This window comes from Rhipicephalus microplus, chromosome X (assembly GCF_043290135.1).
Source record: "Rhipicephalus microplus isolate Deutch F79 chromosome X, USDA_Rmic, whole genome shotgun sequence".
Classification (NCBI taxonomy): domain Eukaryota; kingdom Metazoa; phylum Arthropoda; class Arachnida; order Ixodida; family Ixodidae; genus Rhipicephalus; species Rhipicephalus microplus.
Window position 1 is genome coordinate 427,111,680 of NC_134710.1, and position 23,481 is coordinate 427,135,160.

Here is a 23,481-nt window from a genome sequence, read left to right on the forward strand (position 1 = left end):
TTTCTTTTTACGGGCCACAAATCGTTTTTTATTTAACTAATTATGGCTCATTTAAGAACTATTGGTTGGATTTTATTTAAAGTTCGCATATTTATGAAACTACTCTAGGCAAGAAGAGCTACGAATTTTCATAGTTATTTTTATTTCTTTAGAAGTTATGATACCATACTATACGGGCAAGCTGCCTCGCTACAAGCATAGCAAGTGTGTTAGGCCCTTGCCAAACTAACACGCCAGTTACCTTGGCGTATAAAACTTGTCGAAGCACGGATGCTTCTGCAAAGCATAACGCTACACTTTTTGTAGCATCATTTCTTTCTTTCATAACAGGTAGTACGTCTCAACTGTATTTTCAAGCTTCCTTTGCATATATTCATACAGATAGAAGATAATAGCAGGCACAATAAGCGCTGGTGACAACTTGATAGTTCTGTGGGTTACAACAAAGTGCAGCTAGTGTCTTGCTATTGTGCGGGCAAATGGGAGCAGTCAACTCATAGTGGGTCTGTTAACCTCCCGTAGGTTAGCAGATCCTCTGTGCGTTGAAGCAACAGTCTTGTTCATTTCTGTAAACAGGGGCCTTGCCCACTTTTCCCCATGGATGACAATTCTGTAGTTATGTGCAGTTTGATGAATCCCTTTCATGCCATTACTGTGGCTGCTGACGATTTTTTCAGCAGATGACCATCTTTCCTCGGCACAGTGGCTCGATTATGTCTTAGTTTGTTGCCACAGCAAGTATGCTATTGTTTTTGCTCTTTGCAGAAAGGTCCCTATTTTCTGGATAAAAACAAAAGCAGTATTCTGCGAATTTTTCATTTCATCTTCTTTATAACTGGCAGACTGCATCTATTTGTATATACCGACGTCGTCCTCCTCCTCTTCACCGATTTTCATGTTAGGGTCAGTAGTCACAATGACAACAAAAGGGGTTCTTGTATATCCAGGCCAACATGTGTTGCATTCTCGCTAGCCTCAGAGAACCGTCAAAACGGTATTCTTCCAAAGAAAATGCCTGGTTCGAAATCTAAGGCAATCTACAAAAAAATGCTCATGTAAACACTCACAGAGGCCCAGTGTGCTATGAAAAGTACACCAACATTTGATTGCCCTTCAGAGCAAAACTATGCATTTAAGCTGGTTCTTGCACTTTGCATAATTATTTTGTTTCTTCTGAAGCACAATCGTTAAATTTTTTTTTTAATTTATAGAGTGCAAAAGTTCAATTTATTTAGATAATGTATTATGTGTCACGTATATTCAATGTGTGCTCTTTTTTGAAAATTTTACCAACTTGTAGCTTGAGAAAAATACACCCTAATGATTTTATGAGATTACAAGTATTTTACGGCAGCTTCTGGCTTCAAAAATACCTATTAGCAAAATTAGGTATTGCATTGTGCATTTTCTATTTCGAAAAAATAAAGTGTACTTTGTAAAGTATGCTGGGTGCTAAGGGGTCGAGTTGTACGTCTTGTCTAATAACCTTTTCTTTTTGCAAACTAAGTTTTAGAAGAGATTCTTCAGTCAGTCTTGTTGCTTAGTGGGTCTGGTGGAGGCCCATTAAGAGCAACATACTTGGAGGAGAAAAGAAAACATTTTTGGTAGCATGAAAGTGTCAAATCTTTTAGGCATGCAAATTCTACATGTTTAGTACACGGCTAAACTAGCAATGCTTTTACAAATGCATTAACATTTACAGTTTCCTTTTGTTTCAAACAAGTTTGCGGCAGCTAGAACCCACATATTCGAAAGTTCGGTTTCGTTTCCCATGCCCACATTTTTTTGCTCATGTTTCACGTGTACATGCCCAGAACCTGACATTTTCACACAACATTCCCTGAAAGTTGCCTCAAGTTATTTTCATTGGCTTGTAGACCTTTTACTGTGAGTAGACTGCAGACCGTGTGCCAAGGAGTGCCACAGGCACACAGCCATTGAATCTGTTCTGGATCAGGAGCAAGCAGGCATTGGCTACCAATAGCCGGCAACACTGAAGCGTAAAATGTGTTCTTTCTTGAACTGCTAAAAGTGCGAAAAAGACTTGAAAACTTAGGATGAGACTTGTGTGCCTAATCTGCCTCAGCTGTACAAGGGGCAACCGTGTTTGTGACCATTCTTCACACACACCTATCAATAGGGCAACCAGATCTGATAAGTAGTTAGTCACCAGTTCACCTGTAACCATTTTCCACCAATGGCTCTTATTCTAACACTGCCTGCAGAACATAGAGCTTGGGCCCCACTGGCATAAAGTACCACATGTTAGACTTTGATAAGCACACTAGTCATCACTGAATCCTCCCCATCTAAGTACAGTAGACTTATAACACCTTTAAAAATTTTTGCCGTGCTTGAATGAATATATTAACTTGCATTATGGATGATCAGAAAACCATCTTAAAGCTGATGACAAGAACAGTGAAAACTGGAACCAACCACACTTGCTGATTCAGGCTGCAAACAGGCATTCTCTGTGCATGCACACACACATTTCTCTGAATGAAGTTATTACATTTATATGAAAGCCATAATTGTCTTGTTTTGCCACAACTTGTGAAAGCTACTGATGCATATACCAGGATATCAAGTGCAGAAGCTAATGTCTGCCTGTTAAATACAGTCGAACCCTGCTACAACGAAGCTAAAGGGGCGCGGAAAAAATTTCGTTGAAGCGAAAATTTCGTTGCAGTGAAATCGAGAAAATGTAGCCGATCTGAACTAGCAAAACAAAGGAACATTTATTTTCAAAATTCAAAAAGTGTCCGCTGCTTTTTATTCTATCCCAGCAGCGTCACGACGTGATTCTCACCCATGCATAGCGAGTCCATAGTGAAAAGCATGCTGAAACATTGATCTACAACCGATTTCGTGAACGAACTAAACAGTTGCATTAACACGTTAACACCAGCAGCTGTCTGCCGTCAAAACACCGAGATGGCAGCAGGGTATCGTGGAGCGGTGACTTTTGCCTTATTTTATGCCATTCTTATCATACAATACTCGTGGCTACCTGATTTTCTTGATAATGCAGATGAACAGCTGCTCTGATTAGTTATCGCACTGGCCAAGCACGAACAAAATGATAAGCATTAAAATAGGAAAAGGCATCGTTCCGCAGATGCATCCAGCAGCTGGACGAAGGGAACCATAAACTAAGCAACTGAGCTACAACTTCGAATCGTCTGTGGCTATACAGTAAACTCAATGTTAAATATTTTGGTGCATTTTCAGAACCTGAAGATATGTCGACCAAGTCTAAAGCACACGTTGGCACCACCAGAAACCACCGCTGTTCAGCAAGCATGGGTGCCGTCACTGCGTGATAGCAATGACAATGAGACTGCCCTGCTTTTGCCAGTGACGAAAATTGCCATCGCTATCGAGCAATGGCAGCGCCCATACTTGCTGAATAGCAGTGGTTTCTCGTGGTGCCAACGCGTGTTTTAGACTTCGTCGACGTATTTTCAGGTTCTGAAAATGAATCAAAATGTGAAAGATTATGTTTACTGTATAGCAATAAATATCTGAGCCTGGAATCGCATCATGAAATTTCATTGAAGTGGGATGGCAGAAGAATAAGTGTTCATTGTGGCGACAATGGACTGCTGATGGGGAACCGTGAATTTTTCGTTGTAGGAGAATTTCGTTGAAGCGGCGTTCATTGTAGCAGGGTTCGACTGTATTGTTATGTGCCGCTCACCTAGATGACGAAGAAAAAGAGGACTAGGTGGTGCCTGCTCTCGCCATCTTGGTTGTTTTTGCCGTCACTACTGTGGACTGTAAATATTACGCCCTTTTTTGTCATCCTCCCCGTAACATCATTGGTGGAAGGTGCGGGGTACCCACTTCACGCAAGATGGAACTTTGCAGCAGGCGTCTTCTTGGACAGACTATAATGTCGACAGGCAATGCTGTGAATCCAGCCCCTACTATGCTGAATTAACCGAGCCACGTTGTTGTGACCCACCCCTGAGACCCTGGCCTCTTTTGCGGGACTGATAACTTGCACGTGGAGATGTGGCTGGCCGACTACAAGCGCGCCAGCTAGACCAACCACTGGGATCCAACTTTGATGCTCGCAAATGTTAGCTACTACTTCAGGGGCACTCCCAGTGTGTGGTTCGACATGCACGAGGAGGAGCTGACCAACTGGGACGTATGCAAACAAAATATGAAAGACCTTTTCGGAAAGCCCATTGCACGCAAACGAGCCGCCCAGAAGAAACTCTCGTGCCGGACCCAAACCTCAATGGAGTCGAACATGAGGCCTCGTGCCGGCAAGTTGATAGCCAAATGCCGGAAGCCAACAAAGTCAGTCACATTCTCAAAGGCATTGCTGACGATGCCTTTCACTTTCTTGTGTATAAAGACTGCTCTATCATTGACGAGATTATCAGGGAGTGCTGACGGTTCGAAGAACCAAAGAGCCGACGAGTCACACAGCAATTTGTTGGGCTCCCTAACACTGCTGTCACGTCGTCGTGCGAAGACGTCCAGATTTAGCCACTGCCCATCACCAAAAAATTCCTGCGTCTTGTTCGCCGAAAGATCGAGGCAGCCTCTCCATCTGCTCCCCAGGCTTATTCTCACCAGGAAGTCTGCCCGACAGTGTCACTAATCCAGGCCATCGTGCGCGAAGAACTGGCAAATGCAGGCATCCAGCCTGTATGCGCCCTAAGTCCTCCCGCAGTCAGCCCTGCTTCATACTACCAGCTACAACGGACGTATTTCATGTACCGTGATCCGAACTAGTGGCGCACACGTGATGACAGGCCGATATGTTTCAACTGCAATGGCGTCGGCCACATTTCCCGCTGTTGTCGCTACTGTCGGCCATCGTTCCCTCGTTCATCATACCGTCGAAATGACACCAGATCCTCCCCTTTTCACAGTCATAAGGACCCACCAAGCTCTAATGCCCGAACATCCAGCTCACATTACGACCGCTCGCCATCCCCCCAGACCCAGCGACGTTTTCTGTCACCTATGCCCCGTCACTTTCCTTCACCTTTCCCTTGCCTCCTTCCTCGCAAAACTGACCAGTGCAGCTCCCGGAGGTGATGCTGCATTGACCTATTGACCCGGAAATCTCCTGTTAACTCTGGCAACTCGACGAAACCTTTTGGACGTTTAAGTAGATGGCATGCCTGTTTCAGCGCTCATCTACACAGGTGGCCAATTATCAGTCATGAGCGCTCACCTTTCTCGCCGTCTTCGTAAGTCGTTACACCCGCCTCATCATTTGTTCGCGTAGCCGATGGCCGTACACCTATGGTCCTTGGAATGTGTTCTGCACGTGTGAGCCTCGATGATCACAAGACCTCAGTCCTCTTTTCTGTTCTGGACGAGTGCCCTCACGACCTAATCATGAGCCACAACTTTTTGAACACGCATTCAGCCCTGGTCAACTGTTCATCAGGTTTCTTACAGTCAGAGCTTCCTGCTATACCGGACCTCACTATCGCGTCGCCGCCACGTTTATGTGTCATTCAGTTTGTTCGCTTGCGCCCAGGTACCGCGTCTTACGTCTGATTTAACGCAGACCAACCAGTACGTGATGGCGACTACTTGATTACCCCCTCCTTGGACATTGTTCTGACGCGACGAGTAGCTCTGCCTCACTCTCTTGTGACTGCGTCTGCAAACAATGCTTGCATACCTGTCCTGAACTTTGAACGCTGCGCGCAACTGCTCTCTGAAGGTATCAAGCTGGGCACGATATCACCTTTAGACACAAATGACCCTGTTGTCCTGGCCATTGATGTCCCACAGCCACCTTCAGGCAGCACTGTTGCTAGCCCGACACTTGATGACGCGTTCGACAACATGATTGCCCCTGACCTAGACCGTTCTAAAAGCCTGCACCTACGCCTTTTGTTGGCATCATACCGCGACGTTTCTGATTTCGCTTCACCAAAACTTGGACAAACATTTCTGGTGACCCATCAAATTGACACCGCGCACGCAAGACCTATTCATCGACGCCTTTATCGTGTCTCTTTCAACTGAGCTCAGCGTCATTCAAAGGGAAGTTGATGAGATGCTCGCTAAGGACATCATCGAGCCATCTTCAAGTCCTTGGGCATCACCCATCGTACTTGTAAAAAAGGAAGATAACACCTGGCGGTTGTGCGTCAACTACCGGCACCTCAACAAAAACGCCAAGAAAGATGTCTACCCTTTGTCGCCAATAGACGACACCCTTGATTCCCTTCATGGCGCACGGAACTTTGCTTCTATTAACCTTCGTTCGGGCTATTAGCAAATAGCTGTCGATAAAAATGATCCGGAGAAGACCGCCTTCATTGCACCCGATGGTCTATACCAGTTTAAGATCATGCCCTTTGGGCTGTGCGATGCGCCAGCAACATTTCAGCGCATGATGGACTCGCTACTGAGGGGTTTCAAGTGGTCCATATGTCTCCGTTACCTGGACGATGTTGTCGTTTTCTCCCCAGCTTTGACCAGTCACCTTCAACGATTGTCAACTATTTTGCAAGTCTTTCGCACCGCTGGTCTTTAACTCAACTCTTCAAAATGCCGTTTTGGCCACCGAGAGGTCACCGTGCTCAGCCATCTAGTGGACGCTGCCGGTATACTACCTGATCCAGCAAAAATACGCAGTGTCACCAACTTCCCTATTCCACGTTTTTCCAAGGACGTTCGCTCGATTTTCGGCCTGTGCTCATATTTTCGCCGCTTTGTTAAGAATTTCGCAGTTATTGCGCAGCCCCTCACATGTCTTTTGAAAAAAGACGTCCCTTTTTCTTGGGGACCTGACCAAGCGTCGGCTTTTTCCCGTCTCGTCGACCGACTCACGTCACCCCCTGTGTTGGCCCATTTCGACGACTATGCACCCACCGAAGTACGCACCGATGCCAGTGGTCATGGTATCGGCGCTGTCCTTGGCCAAAATCAACGTGGTCATGACTGCGTAATTGCTTACGCCAGCCGCCTCTTCTCCGCAGCTGAGTGTAACTATTCTATAACCGAGAAAGAGTGCCTTGCTCTTTTTTGGGCTGTCAAAAAGTTCGGTTCCTATTTTTATGGCAGACCCTTCACTGTGATTAGTGATCACCACTCCTTATGCTGGCTGTCTTCACTCAAGGATTCGGCATGTCGACTTAGTCGTTGGGCACTATGCCTTTAAGAGTACAGGTTCACTGTTGTTTACAAACCTAGCCGCTTGCATCAAGATGCCGACTGCCTGTCCCGTTATCCCGTCGACCTACCAGACTTTTCGGCGAACGATACCATTCCGTCTGTGCTTGCTATAACTGACCTGTTCAACATTTCTGCTGAGAAACGACGTGACCCAACTCTTCACAACATTATCAACCGCCTCAACTCTACAGCTCCCGATTCATCCCTTCTCTCTTCGTGCTACGCGACGGCATGTTGCTACTTTGTAGTTTGATACCTGATGGTTCTGACCTCTTGCATGTGATTCCGGCACACCTTCGTTCGACTGTTCTGGCCCAGCTTCACGACGTGCCGTTGACGGGGCACTTCGACGTTTCCCGCACCTAGGATCGTGCGCGCCGTCGGTTCTACTGGCCAGGAATGTATAGGTCAGAACGTCGTTATGTGACCTCGTACGGTCTTTTTCAGCGCCAGAAGTAGTCAGCACTCCCACCTGCCGGCTGTCTTCAATCACTCCATGTTCCATATGAACCCTTTCATTGTGTCGGCCTCGACTTCCTTGGCCCGTTCTCTAAGTCTATCGCGGGAAATCGATAGATCGCTGTTGCCACGGACTATGCCACATGGTTCGCAATTACTCGCAGACTTTCCATGAGCTGTGCGACCGACGGAGCGGACTTTTTGCTACACAACGTCATCCTTCAGCACGGAGCATCACGGTAGCTTCTGACGGACCGTGGAAGGCAGTTTCTATCTCGGGTCATTAGTGATATTTTAATGTCTTGCTCGACTAAACATAAGCTAACCATGGCCTATCATCCACAGACAAATGGCTTGATGGGGCGGATGAACTGAACTTTTACTGACATGCTGGTAATGTACGTGTCTGCCGACTATCGAGATTGGGATGCAGTGTTGCCTTTTGTCACATTCGCCTACAATACGTCGGGGCACGAGGCGGCGGGCTATTCGCCTTTCTTTTGTTTGGCCGAAATTCAAATTTGCCTATGGACACGATGATGCCCCCTTCGACGCACTCACCCATTGAATACGCTCAAGAAGTTATAGCTCGTGCCAACCATGCACGCCAACTTGCACGCGTTCGGCTGACTCGCAAGCGGGCCAAAAATCTTGTTACGACAGCCATCACCGAAGCGCCTTCTTTCCCCCAAGATTTTTTGTCCTCCTGTGGTCTTCAGCACGCCGTATTGGGCTTTCTGAGGAGCTACTGTTCCCCTACTAAGGACTATACCGTGTGCCCCGCCAAGTGACCGACGTCACGTATGAAATAGAACAATTGTCTTCATCCTCGTCCATGACACCCCACACGGACATCGCTCACATTGTCCGTCTGAAGCCTTACCTTACACCGGACTCCCCCAACACACATGTATAGTGACCACCTTCACTACCGCCTTTCTTCGGCTGCACCGCTGGAGGGTAATGTTATGTGCCGCTCACCTAGATGACGAAGAAGAAGAGGACTAGGCGGTGCCTGCTCTCGCCATCTTGGTTGTTTTTACAATCACTACAGTGGACTGTAAATATTATGCCCTTTTCTGTCATCCTCCCCGTAACAATATATTGCCTTCTGCCAGTAAGCTTGCATGCAGGGAGGTTCCTGTGCAGATAGACTGTATTAAAAGTAAAATGTGCACTTTCACTGTCTTTACTACTTTACCAAAGTTCCTTCTAATGAAAGTTGATCTTGAAAGCTACCCATGCCAACCACATACAAAGTAGTCATAGGCATTACCTTGTGATCAAACATGGTGGTGTAAATGGATGTTATATTGTGAAACTTCTATATAGCTTTGCATTAGTAATACCATGAGAGTACACAATGGAAAATTTTGAGATTTTGGGTGAGCAATAAAGCTCTGACCAGGGCAATATTGTGAACAGTCATTTTGAAATTGCATTTATGAACGCTGCTGTCAGGAAAGTCTAGTGTACACAGTCTTGTCTTGTGTTCAGTTGTGCACTTTGAAGGTGGCATATAACTTTGTAATGTTTATCATGTAAATCGTATGTCCCATCCTATCCCTTGATTCTAGTTCTGCAATAATATTATGACACCTTCCAATTTTTTTATTCTGCTTTTTTAATGCATAATTTTTCAGCACCCCAGTTGAAGCTCTCAGATGACCGGCTCAGTGTGACCGGGGAGAAAGGCTACTGCATGGTCAGGGCAACCCATGGTCAGTTTACTTTTTATTATTCGTTATCAGAACAGGAGTTGATGGCTCTCAAGTAGTTATTGTTTGCCATCATTAGTGCTATTGAGTGCAGCGCTGGTTGTACTGTGCTGTTACAAACAGTTGTATGTATCTTATCAGATACATTCTGGTGCTTAGGCTTTGTTCAAGTTACATTCTGCTGCTCAATTTCATTCAAAGCATTAAAGTGCCGCATGTTCTTTAATCTAACCCACACCCCATTTTTGCAAGTTCAAAATAAAAGTACACTAAAATTTACTACTATCATCAACGTTTTAAAGAGAACTGTGGCGTATCTCACGTTAAGGCTCTAAAAAAAAAAAAGATAAATGCAAGTTGCCCAACAAAATTGGGAATTGAATTTCCTGGCAGTGTTTTTTTCCTTTAATGATCCAGATTTTCTGCATAATATCGAAATGGGACTCAGTTGTGACATAGAGAAGGTGTGTCTACACAGATTCGCTTCAGAAGAATGGCAAACGTGTCTTCAATGTTCAGGATACTTTCCTGTTTTTGGCTCATAAAAACGTTTTCTGGCCAACACATCGTTGGCCATCTGCCTTTGTTTGTGCCACTCATGGACACAGTTGCTCAACAGTACAAAAGATTCAATGCAGCTATCTTACAGGTCTATTTCTGTGGGCAAAATGATTTTCTTTTGGCATGAGCTTCTGTAATGAAAGCAGCACACCGTTATGAACACTTCATTTGAAACAGCTGTAATTGCACACTGTTATCATTAGAGCAAGACGTAAGTTTATATGAAGCCGTCACAAAATATGTTGCCACCATTTTGTGATGGTGATGACACAGCATTTCTTGCTCTGATGGGAGATTGTTGCCAATGCTGTAAACATAATTGTGGTTTCATACTCGAGTGCAGCGCACAGGTTATTTTTAGACTATACTAGTTTTGTCAGGAAGAAGGAGTGCTTTAATTCGAGTAAATGCGATAGTATTGGTGAAAATGGGGGACATGTCGGAAAGTGCTGTTAGAGGGCCAGTGAACAGGCTCTGACCTTTTTTTAACCCCCCCCCCCCCCCAAACAAGCTCGCCAATTTGAGCTGTAGACTGCAGCGATCACACTTGCCAAATATTACACCGCTGCACGCTGTGCAGTTCCTTCATTTTGAAAAATAATCTCGGGCCTGTTTTTCTCGCCTGACTAATCCACTTCATACGTGCAGTCTGACGAAAACATTACGCATCATTGATTTCATCGATTGGTTCTTTGTTATTCGAAACAGCGCTTTGGCCCTGCGGCTGTGCAGTTTAAGCTGTGCAGTCCGCATTTTCATATGTCTGTGCTGCCTTCAGCAGTTTTGTAGAGCCCGGGACTGCAGAAAAGCAGCCGTGCAAAAATTTGAAACCTCTGTAACTTTTTTATTATAGCACATATTCCTAAAATTTTTGCAGCAGCATGTTCACATAGAAAATGTTCACATAACTATCTTCATTAAACTTTTTGGACCTCGGGTTTGTTTATTGGCCCTTTAACTTACGTAAAGTCGTAAAGTGTTTTTTGAAAATCACTGGTGGTAGCTGACATTGCAGTCATTCAGCCACTTTGGGAAAAATGATTAGCGCAAGAAATTAAAACAGCAAGCTGGCCGAGTTATACAAGTTCTTGTCTAATCAATGTGCTCGTGATGTTCAAGTATTTTGTAACATTACTTATCATGATTTATCTTCTTGAATTTCAGAGCACTCATAGGTAAAAAGAGCAAGGCAGTGGATCTACGTACATGTGTAATACCTTGAAACTGGATTTTAGGCAAATGCCTATTTTGTTCTTTGCGTGCTTATCATGCCATTTTAATATATGAGCATGAATTAGAGGTCAAGGAGGGCTTTTATAGTGTTTTTGTAGTGGCTATAAATGCCTATTTGTGGCATGCGAGCCTAAATTCGTACAAGTGCCTATTTCCAAAATCAGCGCGTATATGAACAAAATATAAGCCCTAGTTTCGTTTTTGAGCGAGGTTTGAGACAGTTATTCATGTCGCAAGTGAACACTGACCTTTCAGAACAGTACGAGGTTCAATGAAGTCCTCAGGTTCAACCAATATTTGAAAAGTTACTGTTAGCTGCAGTGAAATGAGATGCGGCGGCCACCATACGCCGCAGCGTTGACATAGCACAAGCAGTTGGAGAAGGAGAAGAGGTTGAAGATAGGAAAAAATGCTATCTCTGCAGCCGTAAATGGGAGCATGGCTCAGCATCTGCAGGGCCATGAGGGAGAGAAGCAAACATTAAGAAGCAAAGGAGAGTGGCATGCATAACCAAAGACCCGGCGAGTGTCTTTTGCCGACAGTTGTCCAGTGTCCCGAAGGAATTGCAGAACCGTCCTGAATTCTCCTGTATGAGGCAATGCACATCCGTTCTTGGTTGTGTATTGCCCGTTTCTGAGGAATGCATCCCTCGGTGTGCATAGTACATTTGAAGAGGCTGGCACAGATCTTCTGTTCTTACCGCAACACACCGCATCGCACCACTGGAACTGCTGTCACAGACAATGAATCAATAGCGCGCCAACTGTTAGAGTTCAGAACGCGAGGTTAGGCGAGTAGATGAACATGCGAAAAGGAGGTCGATTTGTGTATAGTGTCTGGCTGCGATTCGAAAATGAGAGAAAAGTGAGAACACGCTGACATTCCGTTTGTGTATTTTATTTTTCAGAGATTTAATTCATCTGCTCAACAACAGATTACACAAATTACACATGTCGCCTCGAATAATGCTCACAATGTCACGTGCTGCTTTCTCAATATGGTTCCACTTAAAGTGCTAGATATAGACATGAAACGGAACATTTTTCATCTGGTTTTCTGGATATAGACAGCATTTAACCAGGACGTGATTAAAAATGTACGGTGAGCGACATCAGATCACGAGTATCTATGCACAGAAGCGACATATAAGCAGGACCATTTCTTGTTGTATGTCACCCCCTCCATCATGAGGCACGCGCCCGTCCGCAAGAAGGATGATCGGCATTCAGTTTAAAATTTGAATCCTTTCCATGACGCATATTGCTCTACAAATCTTGGCAGACGTGTTTGTGAGAGCACAGTGAATGCATTATACTTGTAAACTCGAAATGCTCAAACCCGGTGAGGGGCCCTTCAAGGTATTGTAGAGAAGAAGTCGACCTTACACGATTCGACCCCGCTCTCTCTTCTGATCCCAGGGGTGGAACAGCTGCGCCATTCGCGCCGTTGTGCGCTAAACTTTCTTACCTGTGCCAAACTCGCCTATCAGCACCCTACTGCGCCGCAGCACCACAATTTGCCTGCAAAGTGCGAAAGCCATTGAGTGCCGCGTCCGGAAACGGGGCTGAAACATTGTAATTTTGGTTTCATTGAAACGGTTATAGCTTTGGTTCCGCAAAGGTTTTAATCACTCCAGGAGAGGCTAGGAACTTTGATCATTTGAGCGTGCTCACAATCTATGCGCACGCTATCACTGCAGGCATTAGGGCAGATGGCTCGCGAACGCTTCTACGTGCTGTGCTGTCAGCACGAAGAGACTGCGAGAAGAGCATCTCTCTCTGGCACGACTGTATTCTCTTACACCAGCGTTTTGTAGAGTTACGCTATATTGGATCTAAAGAAGCTGGCTGCCAGTCTTACAGTTTGTTGCTATCGCATTCATCGCTTTGCAGTTTCGGTAAAACTTTTTCATGACATGACAGCAGCATTCAGAAAAGAAGTAAAGGATGGCGGTAACAGGGCTCAAAAGAATGGTGGTCATGATTAGTTGCCGAAACAGCCTAGCAAGGACAGGTGCACATGACTTCTCATCGAGCCCCGCCGCGGTGGTCTAGTGGCTAAGGTACTCGGCTGCTGACCCCCAGGTCGTGGGTTCAAATCCCGGCTGCAGTGGCTGCATTTCCGATGGAGGCGGAAATGTTGTAGGCCTGTGTGCTCAGATTTGGGTGCAGATTAAAGAACCCCAGGTGGTAGAAATTTCCGGAGCCCTTTACTACGGCGTCTCTCATAATCATATGGTGGTTTTGGGACGTTAAACCCCACATATCAATCGACTTCTCATCGAGCATATGCACTTATTCTCGTTCATTTGATCGTTGTGCATCGCGCATTTCGATTCGGCGGTTGACGCTTGCGCTTTCAGGTAAAAAATAAACATGGGTGGTTTTACATTACTAAAATAGTCACAGTTCCAGCGCAAGGTGATGAATGAGGTGAAGTGATGAATGCAAGGTGAAGTGATGAATGCGATAAAAGCAAATTGGAATGTTATATGAAGTGAGGCTGGCAGCTAACTCTTTTGGATTGATACGTAACTGTACAAAATACTGGTGTACGAGAATGCGTCCACTTCAAGGAGAGGAACCCTTTTCACACAGTCTTCGGGATGAGTGAAGCACGTAGAAGCGTATGTATGTCACCCGCTGATGGCTGCCGAGCTAGCGTGCGTGCCAGTGATTGCGACCACCTACTTAGAAGCACAGTTTATAGTTGTGCTTACGATATACTTTGCGCAAATGCCAAGATGAGAGAAGGACAGCGCAACTTCTCCCTTCTTGACGCTTGTCCTTCTCTCATCTTTGCATTTGCGCTAAGTCTACCGTAAAAAAATTGCCCGCAACTTCCCTCGGGGGAACACTGAGGAGGATGCGGAGCATATAATTGGTTACGTTCACGATCTGGCCCTTGATTCCGTACTGTCCGTTGCCGTGAGTCAAGCGTCGTATACTCATGAACGGGAGTCAAGGAGCGATGAGTCGTTCTTCAACCGCGTTCAACTCGGGTAGATGTTCGGGTCGGGGCGGGTAGCGGTAGCCGTAACTCACGCTAGCCGAGGGAACTCGACCGGCAATCAACGACTGCTTGCACGTAGCACACACGACGTAGTCGGCATAGTCGGTGCCCTTTCCAAACGTATCGCAAAGAATTGACAACGCTTTGGAGTTGTTCTGAATGTTGCCGATCCGAGTTAAGTTGTTATCGAACCAAAGACGATCACACACCTTGCAGGTGTGGCCGAAGCTTCGGTCGAGGAAGTCGCGCTTGAAGCGAGCGTTGGGCGTGGCATACTGTTTGGCGCGCCACGCCGCTACCTCGGCGCGCTTGCGCTCGCGGGCAGCATCGGGATCGGCCTCTCGTCGCCGACGCTTGCACTCGGCTTCCCGTTTTCGAAAGTCCGGGTCCTCTTGTCGACGCTTACGTTTCAAAGCGGCCGAATCTGGTGCTGCTGCTCGACGCTGACGTCTCTCAGCGGCTTCACGTTCTCTAAGTTGAGCATCTTCCGCTCGACGCCGACGTTTACGTTCGGCGTCGCGAGCTCTTCTCCGCGCTGCCTTGTCTTCGGACGACGACTTGGTTGCGGTTCCGCCAACACTTTGGCCGGCGCTGGTCGAAGGGACGTCGATCATTGCGACCTCGGACGTCGACGCGCCGTACAAACCAACCGACGAGCGGCAACTGAGCGAGCGAGCACCGACCTTGAGTATATATACAGCGCGACGGCGCATGCACTGTCAGCTGTCGAATGTTCGAGAAGGGGGAGAAGCGCAACGGCGCATGCGCGCGCGTCTGCTGCCGATGTTGTTGAAGCGCGAAGGCGCATGCGCGCGCGTCAGCTGCCGATGTTCTCGAAGCGTGACGGCGCATGCGCGCTACATTATACAGCTAGCGAATGTTCGTGAAGAGGAGAAGCGCACGCGGTGTGTAGAGGAGGAAGGGTGCACAGATGGTGGAGGAGTGAAGCGCGCGCGGTGTGTAGAGGAGGAAGGGATGCACAGATGGTGGAAGAAGGAGGAGGAAGCTTGCGGACGGCGCCGCACTACAAGCCTCGAGTATTAGATGCTCCGCATCTAAAATCAGCCAACTCGGCCAACATGTCGCTCAACTCATAGTTGTTGCTTGAGCGACACCTGCCACCCCTTTTTCTTCTTTTTTTCATTTTTTAATGTTTCAAGACAGGCGGAGTTCTTCCTGTCTGTTTTGACTACAGGCCTCCCGGGAGGGGTATCGGATGTTATTGCATGGTCCGCTCAAGCGGCAGAGATGGATCGGATTATGCTTCAACCGTGTTCGTTGCCCCCACTTGCGCACTTTTTCCCAGCGGATAGAACATGTATACAATGTGCTGGGGTCTGTTATCAATTTATACGGGACATGATGGCAACTGCAAAAACACGTTAGAAATATCCACATAATTTCTATCTCAACAATGAGGGTATTGCACAATTTAACTGAGTGTTGCACAATTGAGCTGAGTATAGGCATAGCACGTGGGATGAACCCACAGACAATTAACTCAATGCTTATTAAGCTGCAACTTAGTAATTGGCTACCACTATCAAAATCACAACACACAGAAATAACGTTTACAAGACTAAGAACAGGACATATACACTCTACACATTCATACCTTTTGTCCGGTAGTGATCCACCATTGTTTGAGAGATGTGAAAAACCACTTCGGTTCTCCATATCCTCTTCCAGTGCAATGAGTTAGATGCTCTAAGAAAAAAAGCATGTTTTACTGCCTTACCGACAACAGCTTCCACTACACCCTGTGATGCTCATCGGTAGTTTTTAAACTTCAATCACTCTTTACGTTTTTAAATGATGTACATAGCTTTCGCTCCATATTCCGAGGCGATTCATAGCCCGACCTCTGTACCGAGGTTGCAGCTGCAGTGACCACATCCCCGCCATGGTTTTATTATAACGACCTTTTGCCATCCACTCTCATTGCACATATTTCCGTTACTGTCATGATTTTAATGCTTCTATGTTTTCACCCGCGTTAGCGTTAGGAATTTTAAGGCCACTATACAGCCACGCAACATATCATTGTTCACAACTCTAGTCTACTGAAATGGCACTCTTTGGCCATCAGTTGGCCCGTGTGCCATAAAATACGACACATCATCATCATCTAGGCTCTCTTAATAGGAAATATGTTAATATATTATCATAAAAAGTTAACTATGGGTCTATCCTCCGTAGTAAAAACTTCAAAAAAAAAGGGGGGAAGGAGGAGTGGGAGAGAGATCGAGAAAGTACATAGAACTGTCAAAGATATCAAAAGGCTTATTTGCTGAGAAGCAAATGTGATTTTAAATGCTGCATAGCCCATTTATTTACATGTCCATTCACTCACTGGTTCCACACAGAAAGTTCAAAAAAGATGTTTAAATCATCACAACCATAATAGAAAGCCTTTGAACTATGCCCTCGTGTGTCTGAAGGCACGCGCTATCTTGATGCTTTCATTTGGATTAACTTGGACATCACTCCTAGCGCAGCTCTGGATAGTCTGCAGTTTGGCCCTGAAGAGAAATTTTCTTGTACAGTATACTTGTGATAATTCAAACTCTGATAACTGATACTTTTAGTTAATTCAAATAAAATTCAATTTTTGGTCGGCCCTCTATTTTTTCAATGTATTTAAAAGCCTCTTAATTCAAACTCCATCATTCGGTTAATTCATAGTTTTTTCAGGTTTATATCGGGAAATATCAGCTGCTTTCCCACTACTATTTGAAAATTTGTGTGCTTATATAATCCTAACAGTCTAAAAATAAAAAGTAAGTATCTTAGGCCTTTAAGGAAGAAGGCTTTGCTAGTAAACAAATCTTTGAAATGAAGAACATGCATGGTAACCTGTGATGCTTCTCAAATGGTATAGAGAGCTTTGTGCTTAAGCAATTAAGCAGTTGGGAATTCACAATTTCTTTAGAACGTCTGATCAGCAGTAAATGGCCAAAAAACTTGTGGACTTTACACCTCTGCCGTCTGTTCACTGTGTGCAGTTTGGGATTAAAAACACCTAAAATTTTCAAATGTGATAAAATCAATGCCTAATCATAATTTGCGGTGTCACCCCACCCAGAGTCATCTATCTGAGAAACTTCTTGGTGATTCGTACAAAATTCAGAGGCCCCTTCGAGTTTTAATTAACGAGAGTGGACTGTAGCTGCATATGGGGATGCAATCCTGCTGTGTCCACCATTAGCAAATGCTTCCTTCAGACACTCCGAACTCGCCTTGTGCTGCAAGATTTCTGTACGCCTCCGGAAATGTGATCACTGTTTCGTGTTATTGCTACGGGGAATGCTATTTTGTTCACTTTCACACAAAGGTAAAAAGAAAAAAATTGGAATCGCAATAAGTTCTCAAGAAAAGAACAAGAATTCCAAATGGAGCATGGCTGGTAGTAAACAAAGAGACACCAACGATGGTGATTGGAATTAGAATAATAGACTTGAGTGGCCCATAGTTGCCAAACTCTTGTAATTTTACTGCCAATAATTGGTATAGAAGAAAGGTGTGAATCTTTTATTGCACTTTTCTAACATTCCAACCCACATTCTGTTTTTTATAGCAAAATGAAACATTAGCAGTTAGCATGTGGGCTATCTTTATTATGATATTAATATTTTTAGAAAAGAGGTTCTAGCAAATAGCTGAGTAACCAAGCTGCATCTCAAGAATCAAGAAGGTTTGATCACTTCTACAATTTTGTCAGGGGACCCGCTGTTAAAAAGAGGTTCTGTACCACTGGCCTAGCTTGGTGAAGAAGTACTTTATTACGAAAATCAGATGCTGCATTGAACATCTGAGCCAAGTCTTGCAGTTGTGTGCGGCAAGGAGAGTTTACAAGGGGAGCGCAAAGTTGCCACTTCCTCAAGTGTCCTATATTCATAACAGAGGCCCATCCTCTCTTTCTTCAGAGCTGCAAGCGCCAGTATTATTTTGTGATAGTGTGAGAATATTGCTAGTATTAGCCAATAACTGACATAAATCAAAAGCAGCATTTGGATCAGATGTGCTCCTTGTTTTAGGGTGTCACGACACGCTAACACCACGCTCTATAGTGTACTACTATTACTCAGCTGGAGTACTAGCATGCACTCTAATTAAACTAGAGCTGTAGCAAAGTTTCAATGAGGGCTAGTTTGTAGGATATAGCGATATAGTACACAAACTTTCAACTGTGCAGTGCAACTACATTACAACACCAGAGGTGGGCAAATGGATTCCATGACAAACACTCAAGTTCATGACTAGAGGCCAGATTTTTAGGCACTAAAAAAGTGTGTTTTAGGCACCAAAGAAAGGCAGGTAAAACGCTGTTTTAGGCCCTCAAAATCATAATTATAGGCACAATAAGTTTTCACAAAAATTGAAATAACTCAAAACGACGACGTCAGTGACTTCTATCTACGGCAAAAAGCAAAAAAAAAATTATACTGTTTAAAATAGCAGAAAGGTATCAATGATTGAACATAGGCATGCATTTCCTGTTTGATTCGCAGTATGTGGTCTTTTGTTTTATTGTTTAGCATTGTGCATCAAGTGTCCACCATTCAATTAACTTTCTCCTGGGTCTATTTTGTTTCGTAGTGACTGGGAAGGGCAGCGCAGGAGCAAATAACCAGGCCACTAATACCCCAGAAGAGAGGAATGCTAGGTCTAATCACGTATAGGACCAATTTCCTCCTATCGGTGAACACCTTAAAGGACCCGCCTCACTATGTTTGGGCATTTCAAGCTGACATGTGTATTGGCACACTGGGCACTCCGGATTATTTCTGTCAAGATTTGCAAAATTACATGTCGCGGAAAAACGCTCAATTTCTAAGAATGCCACTTGCCCTTCTCGCGAGCGTGTGCCCCAAGATCTAGGGAGTGACATACAGCAAAGAAGGGTCCTGTTTTTACGTCGCTCCTCTACGTTGACATTTGTGGGCTGACGTTGCATACCATAAGCTCGTCATCAGAACTTCGCTAAATGCTATAGCTATATTTAGAAAAACAGACAAAAGATGTCCCACTTCCTTATTATATCCTGCATTTTAAACGGTACCTCATTAAGAGCGTTGCACGTGACATTACTTGGCATGTACAATTTGTTTGTTCTGTTGTGTAGCATGAATGAGGAGTATTTTGGTTTGGGCTAGCTGCTTCATTAATTTTAAAAGGGAAACGCAAAGACAAAGGAAAAAGAAAGACAGTGCTCTTTGTCTCTGTCTTTCTTCTCCCTGTGTCTTTGCACTGCCCTTTGAAAATCAGTATAATGAATGAAAGCTGAGGAAAAAAGAAACGCTAACGGAATATCACCTTGTTATTATTTTTATTTTTGTTTTGAATAGCCTCGAGATGCTATTCACTAATCGGCCCTCGTTTCGCGTCCGCCTCGGTGGACCAGTCACTGTAGCTGACCCTAATGCCACCCGTTCGATTGTGGCCTCGGCGGTCACATCTTAATTGAGGCGAAAAAGTGGATGCCCATGTACTGCACATGTGAGTGCATGTTAAAGAATACCAGATGGTCAGAATTTGCAGAGACCTCCACTACGGCATCCCTCATATTCATATCACGGTTTTTTTTTTTTATGTAAAATTAGACATACTATATACCACTGCTACTACTACTATATACTACTACTACTACTACTACTACTACTACTACTACTACTACTACTACTACTACTACTATTACTACTACTACTACCTCATTTCGTTTGTGTTCGTTTTCTCGTCGTTCCTGTCTTGTGCCTTCGCCAATACTGACAACGCTTAACTTGTGTTAGGTGCGCCATCTCTGAACGCATTTTCAGTGGAGTGATGTAGTGTATCGCAGTCACGATACATGATCCTTGCCAGCTTCTCCTAAAGTACACGCACTGACTCATCCATCTCACAGAAACAGTTGCTACACAACAGAAAACACCGAAACAACACAACATCGATGCACAAGTAAGCTGGGGCATGTCATCCGTGCATGACCTTGCTTACACATGTTATAACGTTGTGTATGCGTCATGTGATTCTCCAGCCCTGGTACCGAAGAGAACAGGGAAAAGGATTGAGGCTCGCGATGGCTACACGGCACGAGAGGCAAGGGATTCAAGCTTGCTTCTTCATGTCATGCTTTGGTTGCTTGTAGCGAACCAGTTTGAAAAATCACCGTGGTAGAATGCGTTTCATTAGTCACGCAAGAACATCTAGTGTCTAACTACAACTTATTATGTCACCTAGAAAGGGATGCTTAAAAAGTAAATTACAAACAAAACAAAAGCCGCTTGCTCATCACACTTTTTCCCGAAGGCGCTGTAGCAGATAGGTTACAATGTCAAAGAAAACACGCCTTCATTGGCACAACACACTTTGTTCTCTTTATAAGCCATTTCATTCTGTCACGAAACTAACAAAAAAATGAATTAATAGAAATATTATATCTGATACGACATTCTAAAATCTTAATAACCATTACGCAAAGAGGACTGTTTAGGTACATTCATTTTCGAATGTGAGTTTTGCCATGAAGTGCTTGACATAGGAGCTTTAACCACAGTTTAATTCGATGTGATGATGGTAATTCCCATACTAGCTCATTTTTCATATTGCTACAGCTATACTTTTTGAGTAATGGCTTAGGACACACCTTGAAGCTTTGCTCTGTGTATTTTTTCATTTTTGTCACTTAAAGACACATGACAAGTGATCTCATATGGAACAAGTATACGGAGAATGTATGCTAAATACACCGTTGATTGTCAACATGCTGGCGCCTGTCTCAGGCTTCGCTGTAAAAAGTATAACGATTTGGCGACCTTCGCTACCACTGAATCAACAAGAGCTTTCCATGAGTGGTCCTTCATGGTTTTTCATTCGTTCTCTAGCTACCCGCGGCTGCCCAGAAAAACCTGCTTTTCCTTTCTCACCGCAAAACCAGGTTTTCTGGGCGGTTCTACAGTTCCTTCAGGGCGCTGCACAGCTGTCTATAGAAGGCGGTCACCGCGTACTCGGCCATGACGTCACTTTTATTTTCTTACCCCATCTTTAATTCTCCCTCCTCCTACCCCTACAGACGTTGAGACGTGCTTCCACTTAGGACTGCAGAAATAGCGTATTTTTTACTCCCTATGCTCCTCCTCCAATCGCTCGCAGCTTGTCTTCGTTGAATGTTATAGTGCTTGGAAATATCAATGTTGCCTCTTTAACGTGAATAACGGCTTCACACCACGCTCGAAAAAAAAATTTGGGCTTGAATAGCGCTCATATATGCACTCATTTTCAAAATAGGCATTTATAGGCACTATAAAAACACCATAAAGGCCCTTCTTAACCTCTAATTCATGCTCATATATAAAAATGGCACGACAGGAACGCAAGGAACAAAAGGCATTTGCATATAATCCGGTCTGTAGCACACACTGATGTAGCTTCTCTTCCCTGTGCAGCTTGTGGCACATTCGTTAGGACAAAAGAAGAAAAGAAGTGCTCAAACTACGCGACAAATCTCTGTAAATGCACTCATACTTAACAGATTTGGAAAAAAAACTTTGCAGTGCTTCTTACGGGAGACATTAAACTACAATACTGTGCTCATTCGATGATGACTTGGAAAAGTGTTTCAGGATACCTTCGAAAATTAGCTTGAACCAGAGCTGTTCATATTGTCTGTGCTTTTCAGGTGTGGAAGAGGGTGCCTGGTATTATGAAGCTACCATTGAAGATATGCCAGAGAATAGTGCCGCTCGTATTGGCTGGTCTCAAGAACTTGGTAAGAAGCTGTGGTTGTTGCTTTCACCTTCATTTCTTGTTGGGGATATTTTGTCTGCAGTAAAAGCTTGGTTATTCAATTTCAATGGGCATGCTTGCTTTATTCGAACTAAACAAAATTCAAACTACCCTAAAATTCTGATCAAGCAACCCCTCCAATTTCATTGCCACTTTCTAATTTCTTAGCTGTTCTGGGAAAGCTTCCTGCGCTTCCGCTCTGTTCCTTAATCATGCACCGCATCCACGCTACAGTGGCCTGCTTGAGTCGCAGCCAATCCAGCTTCGCAGTCCTATCTCTAAATGCCTATGCCTGAAATTTATTACAAAATTTGTTTTTTTTTCATCACATAATGATTACACTTTGAAGTTTGTACAAGCCAGCCATGAGGATGTTCAAGGTCTTGTGAGCAAAAGCATGGCCTTTGAGATCTGTCTTCTAAGATGGTACCAATGGCAACATAGGCAGCAAAAGTAAGGCCCCTAAGATTTGTTTGTTGTTTAGAGCTACCACGTTGACTTCTCATTGAAGGTGCTTCCATGCCATGCTTGCTGCAGTCTGATTGCATCTTCATTGTATTTCCTGGGTTAGTGAGCATTCGTCATATGCAATGTGCCATGAAGTGTGCAAGACATCCACGAAGACTAATGGGCTCAATGTTTTTCTCAAGGGAAGGAGTTCGCAAATGTTTTTCACCATTTTTTCTCAGTAAATGCATTCGATGTATTGAGAGCATCAGCATGATAGTGCACCTGCAAATTAGATCCCAGTGATGAGATATCACTGCAAATTTAAAGGTGTGAATTGAAAGCACAGCTACCATCCAGCCAGCTGTGCAATTTGTGAGAGGATAAAGGTGCAGACCATGAGGTACTTGTGCCTGGTTGTTGCCATGGTAGTCATTCACATGCCATGTGATAAGCACTTAGATTGAGCATACATGTGAAAGTAAGCACAAGCAGAGTTTATTCCCTGTATTCTACCATGCACTTATAGCTAGAGCTCATATTATATTCATGTGACAAGCCCCACTTCCTTGTTTTTTTTTTTCTATCTCTGTGTTGCATCTGGAATTTTTTGAGTGGTGAAATTGCATATTTTGCATTTTATTATTGACTGAAGCCATGTGACATGCTGCAAGCAGTGTGTGTTGTGCGTGACATTTGGGCACGGGATCTTGACATTTTCTTGGAGCGAATCATTCTTATCGATACGGCATCATGCACCTGCGTCTTTCGTTGTCTGCGTGTTTTAAGCTACAGAGAATATGACACATTCTTCTGTTCGAAATTTCAGTAATTTTCATGCCACTCAGCCATTTTATTTGCACGGGCACAGAAACACCACTGCATGTTGAGCATGGCACACTGGTTCATATACAAGGCCCATAGCTAGTGAAGGGCCATGCAATTCTTTTCTTTTATTGTAGTTACTCGCATAAAACTCGTACTGTTTTTCGCAAAACGATGAAAGGTTGTGGGGTGCGAGAATTACTCGAGGAAAATTGGGGGGAGTGGGGGGGAGAGAACGAAGTGTCTGCAAATCGGTATTCTCATGCTAGCAACTAAA

The 23,481-nt window shown here is 44.4% G+C and overlaps 1 protein-coding gene across 1 annotated transcript in view; it reads left to right on the forward strand.

Moving 5' to 3' along the window:
* Positions 1 to 23,481, forward strand: part of LOC119160927 (set1/Ash2 histone methyltransferase complex subunit ASH2) — a 208,662-nt gene that overhangs the window by 135,726 nt on the left and 49,455 nt on the right. The window contains exons 10-11 of the mRNA XM_075880414.1: positions 9,270 to 9,347; positions 21,826 to 21,915. Coding sequence (XP_075736529.1) covers positions 9,270 to 9,347; positions 21,826 to 21,915 — 168 coding nt within the window. The remainder of the gene's footprint in view (positions 1 to 9,269; positions 9,348 to 21,825; positions 21,916 to 23,481) is intronic.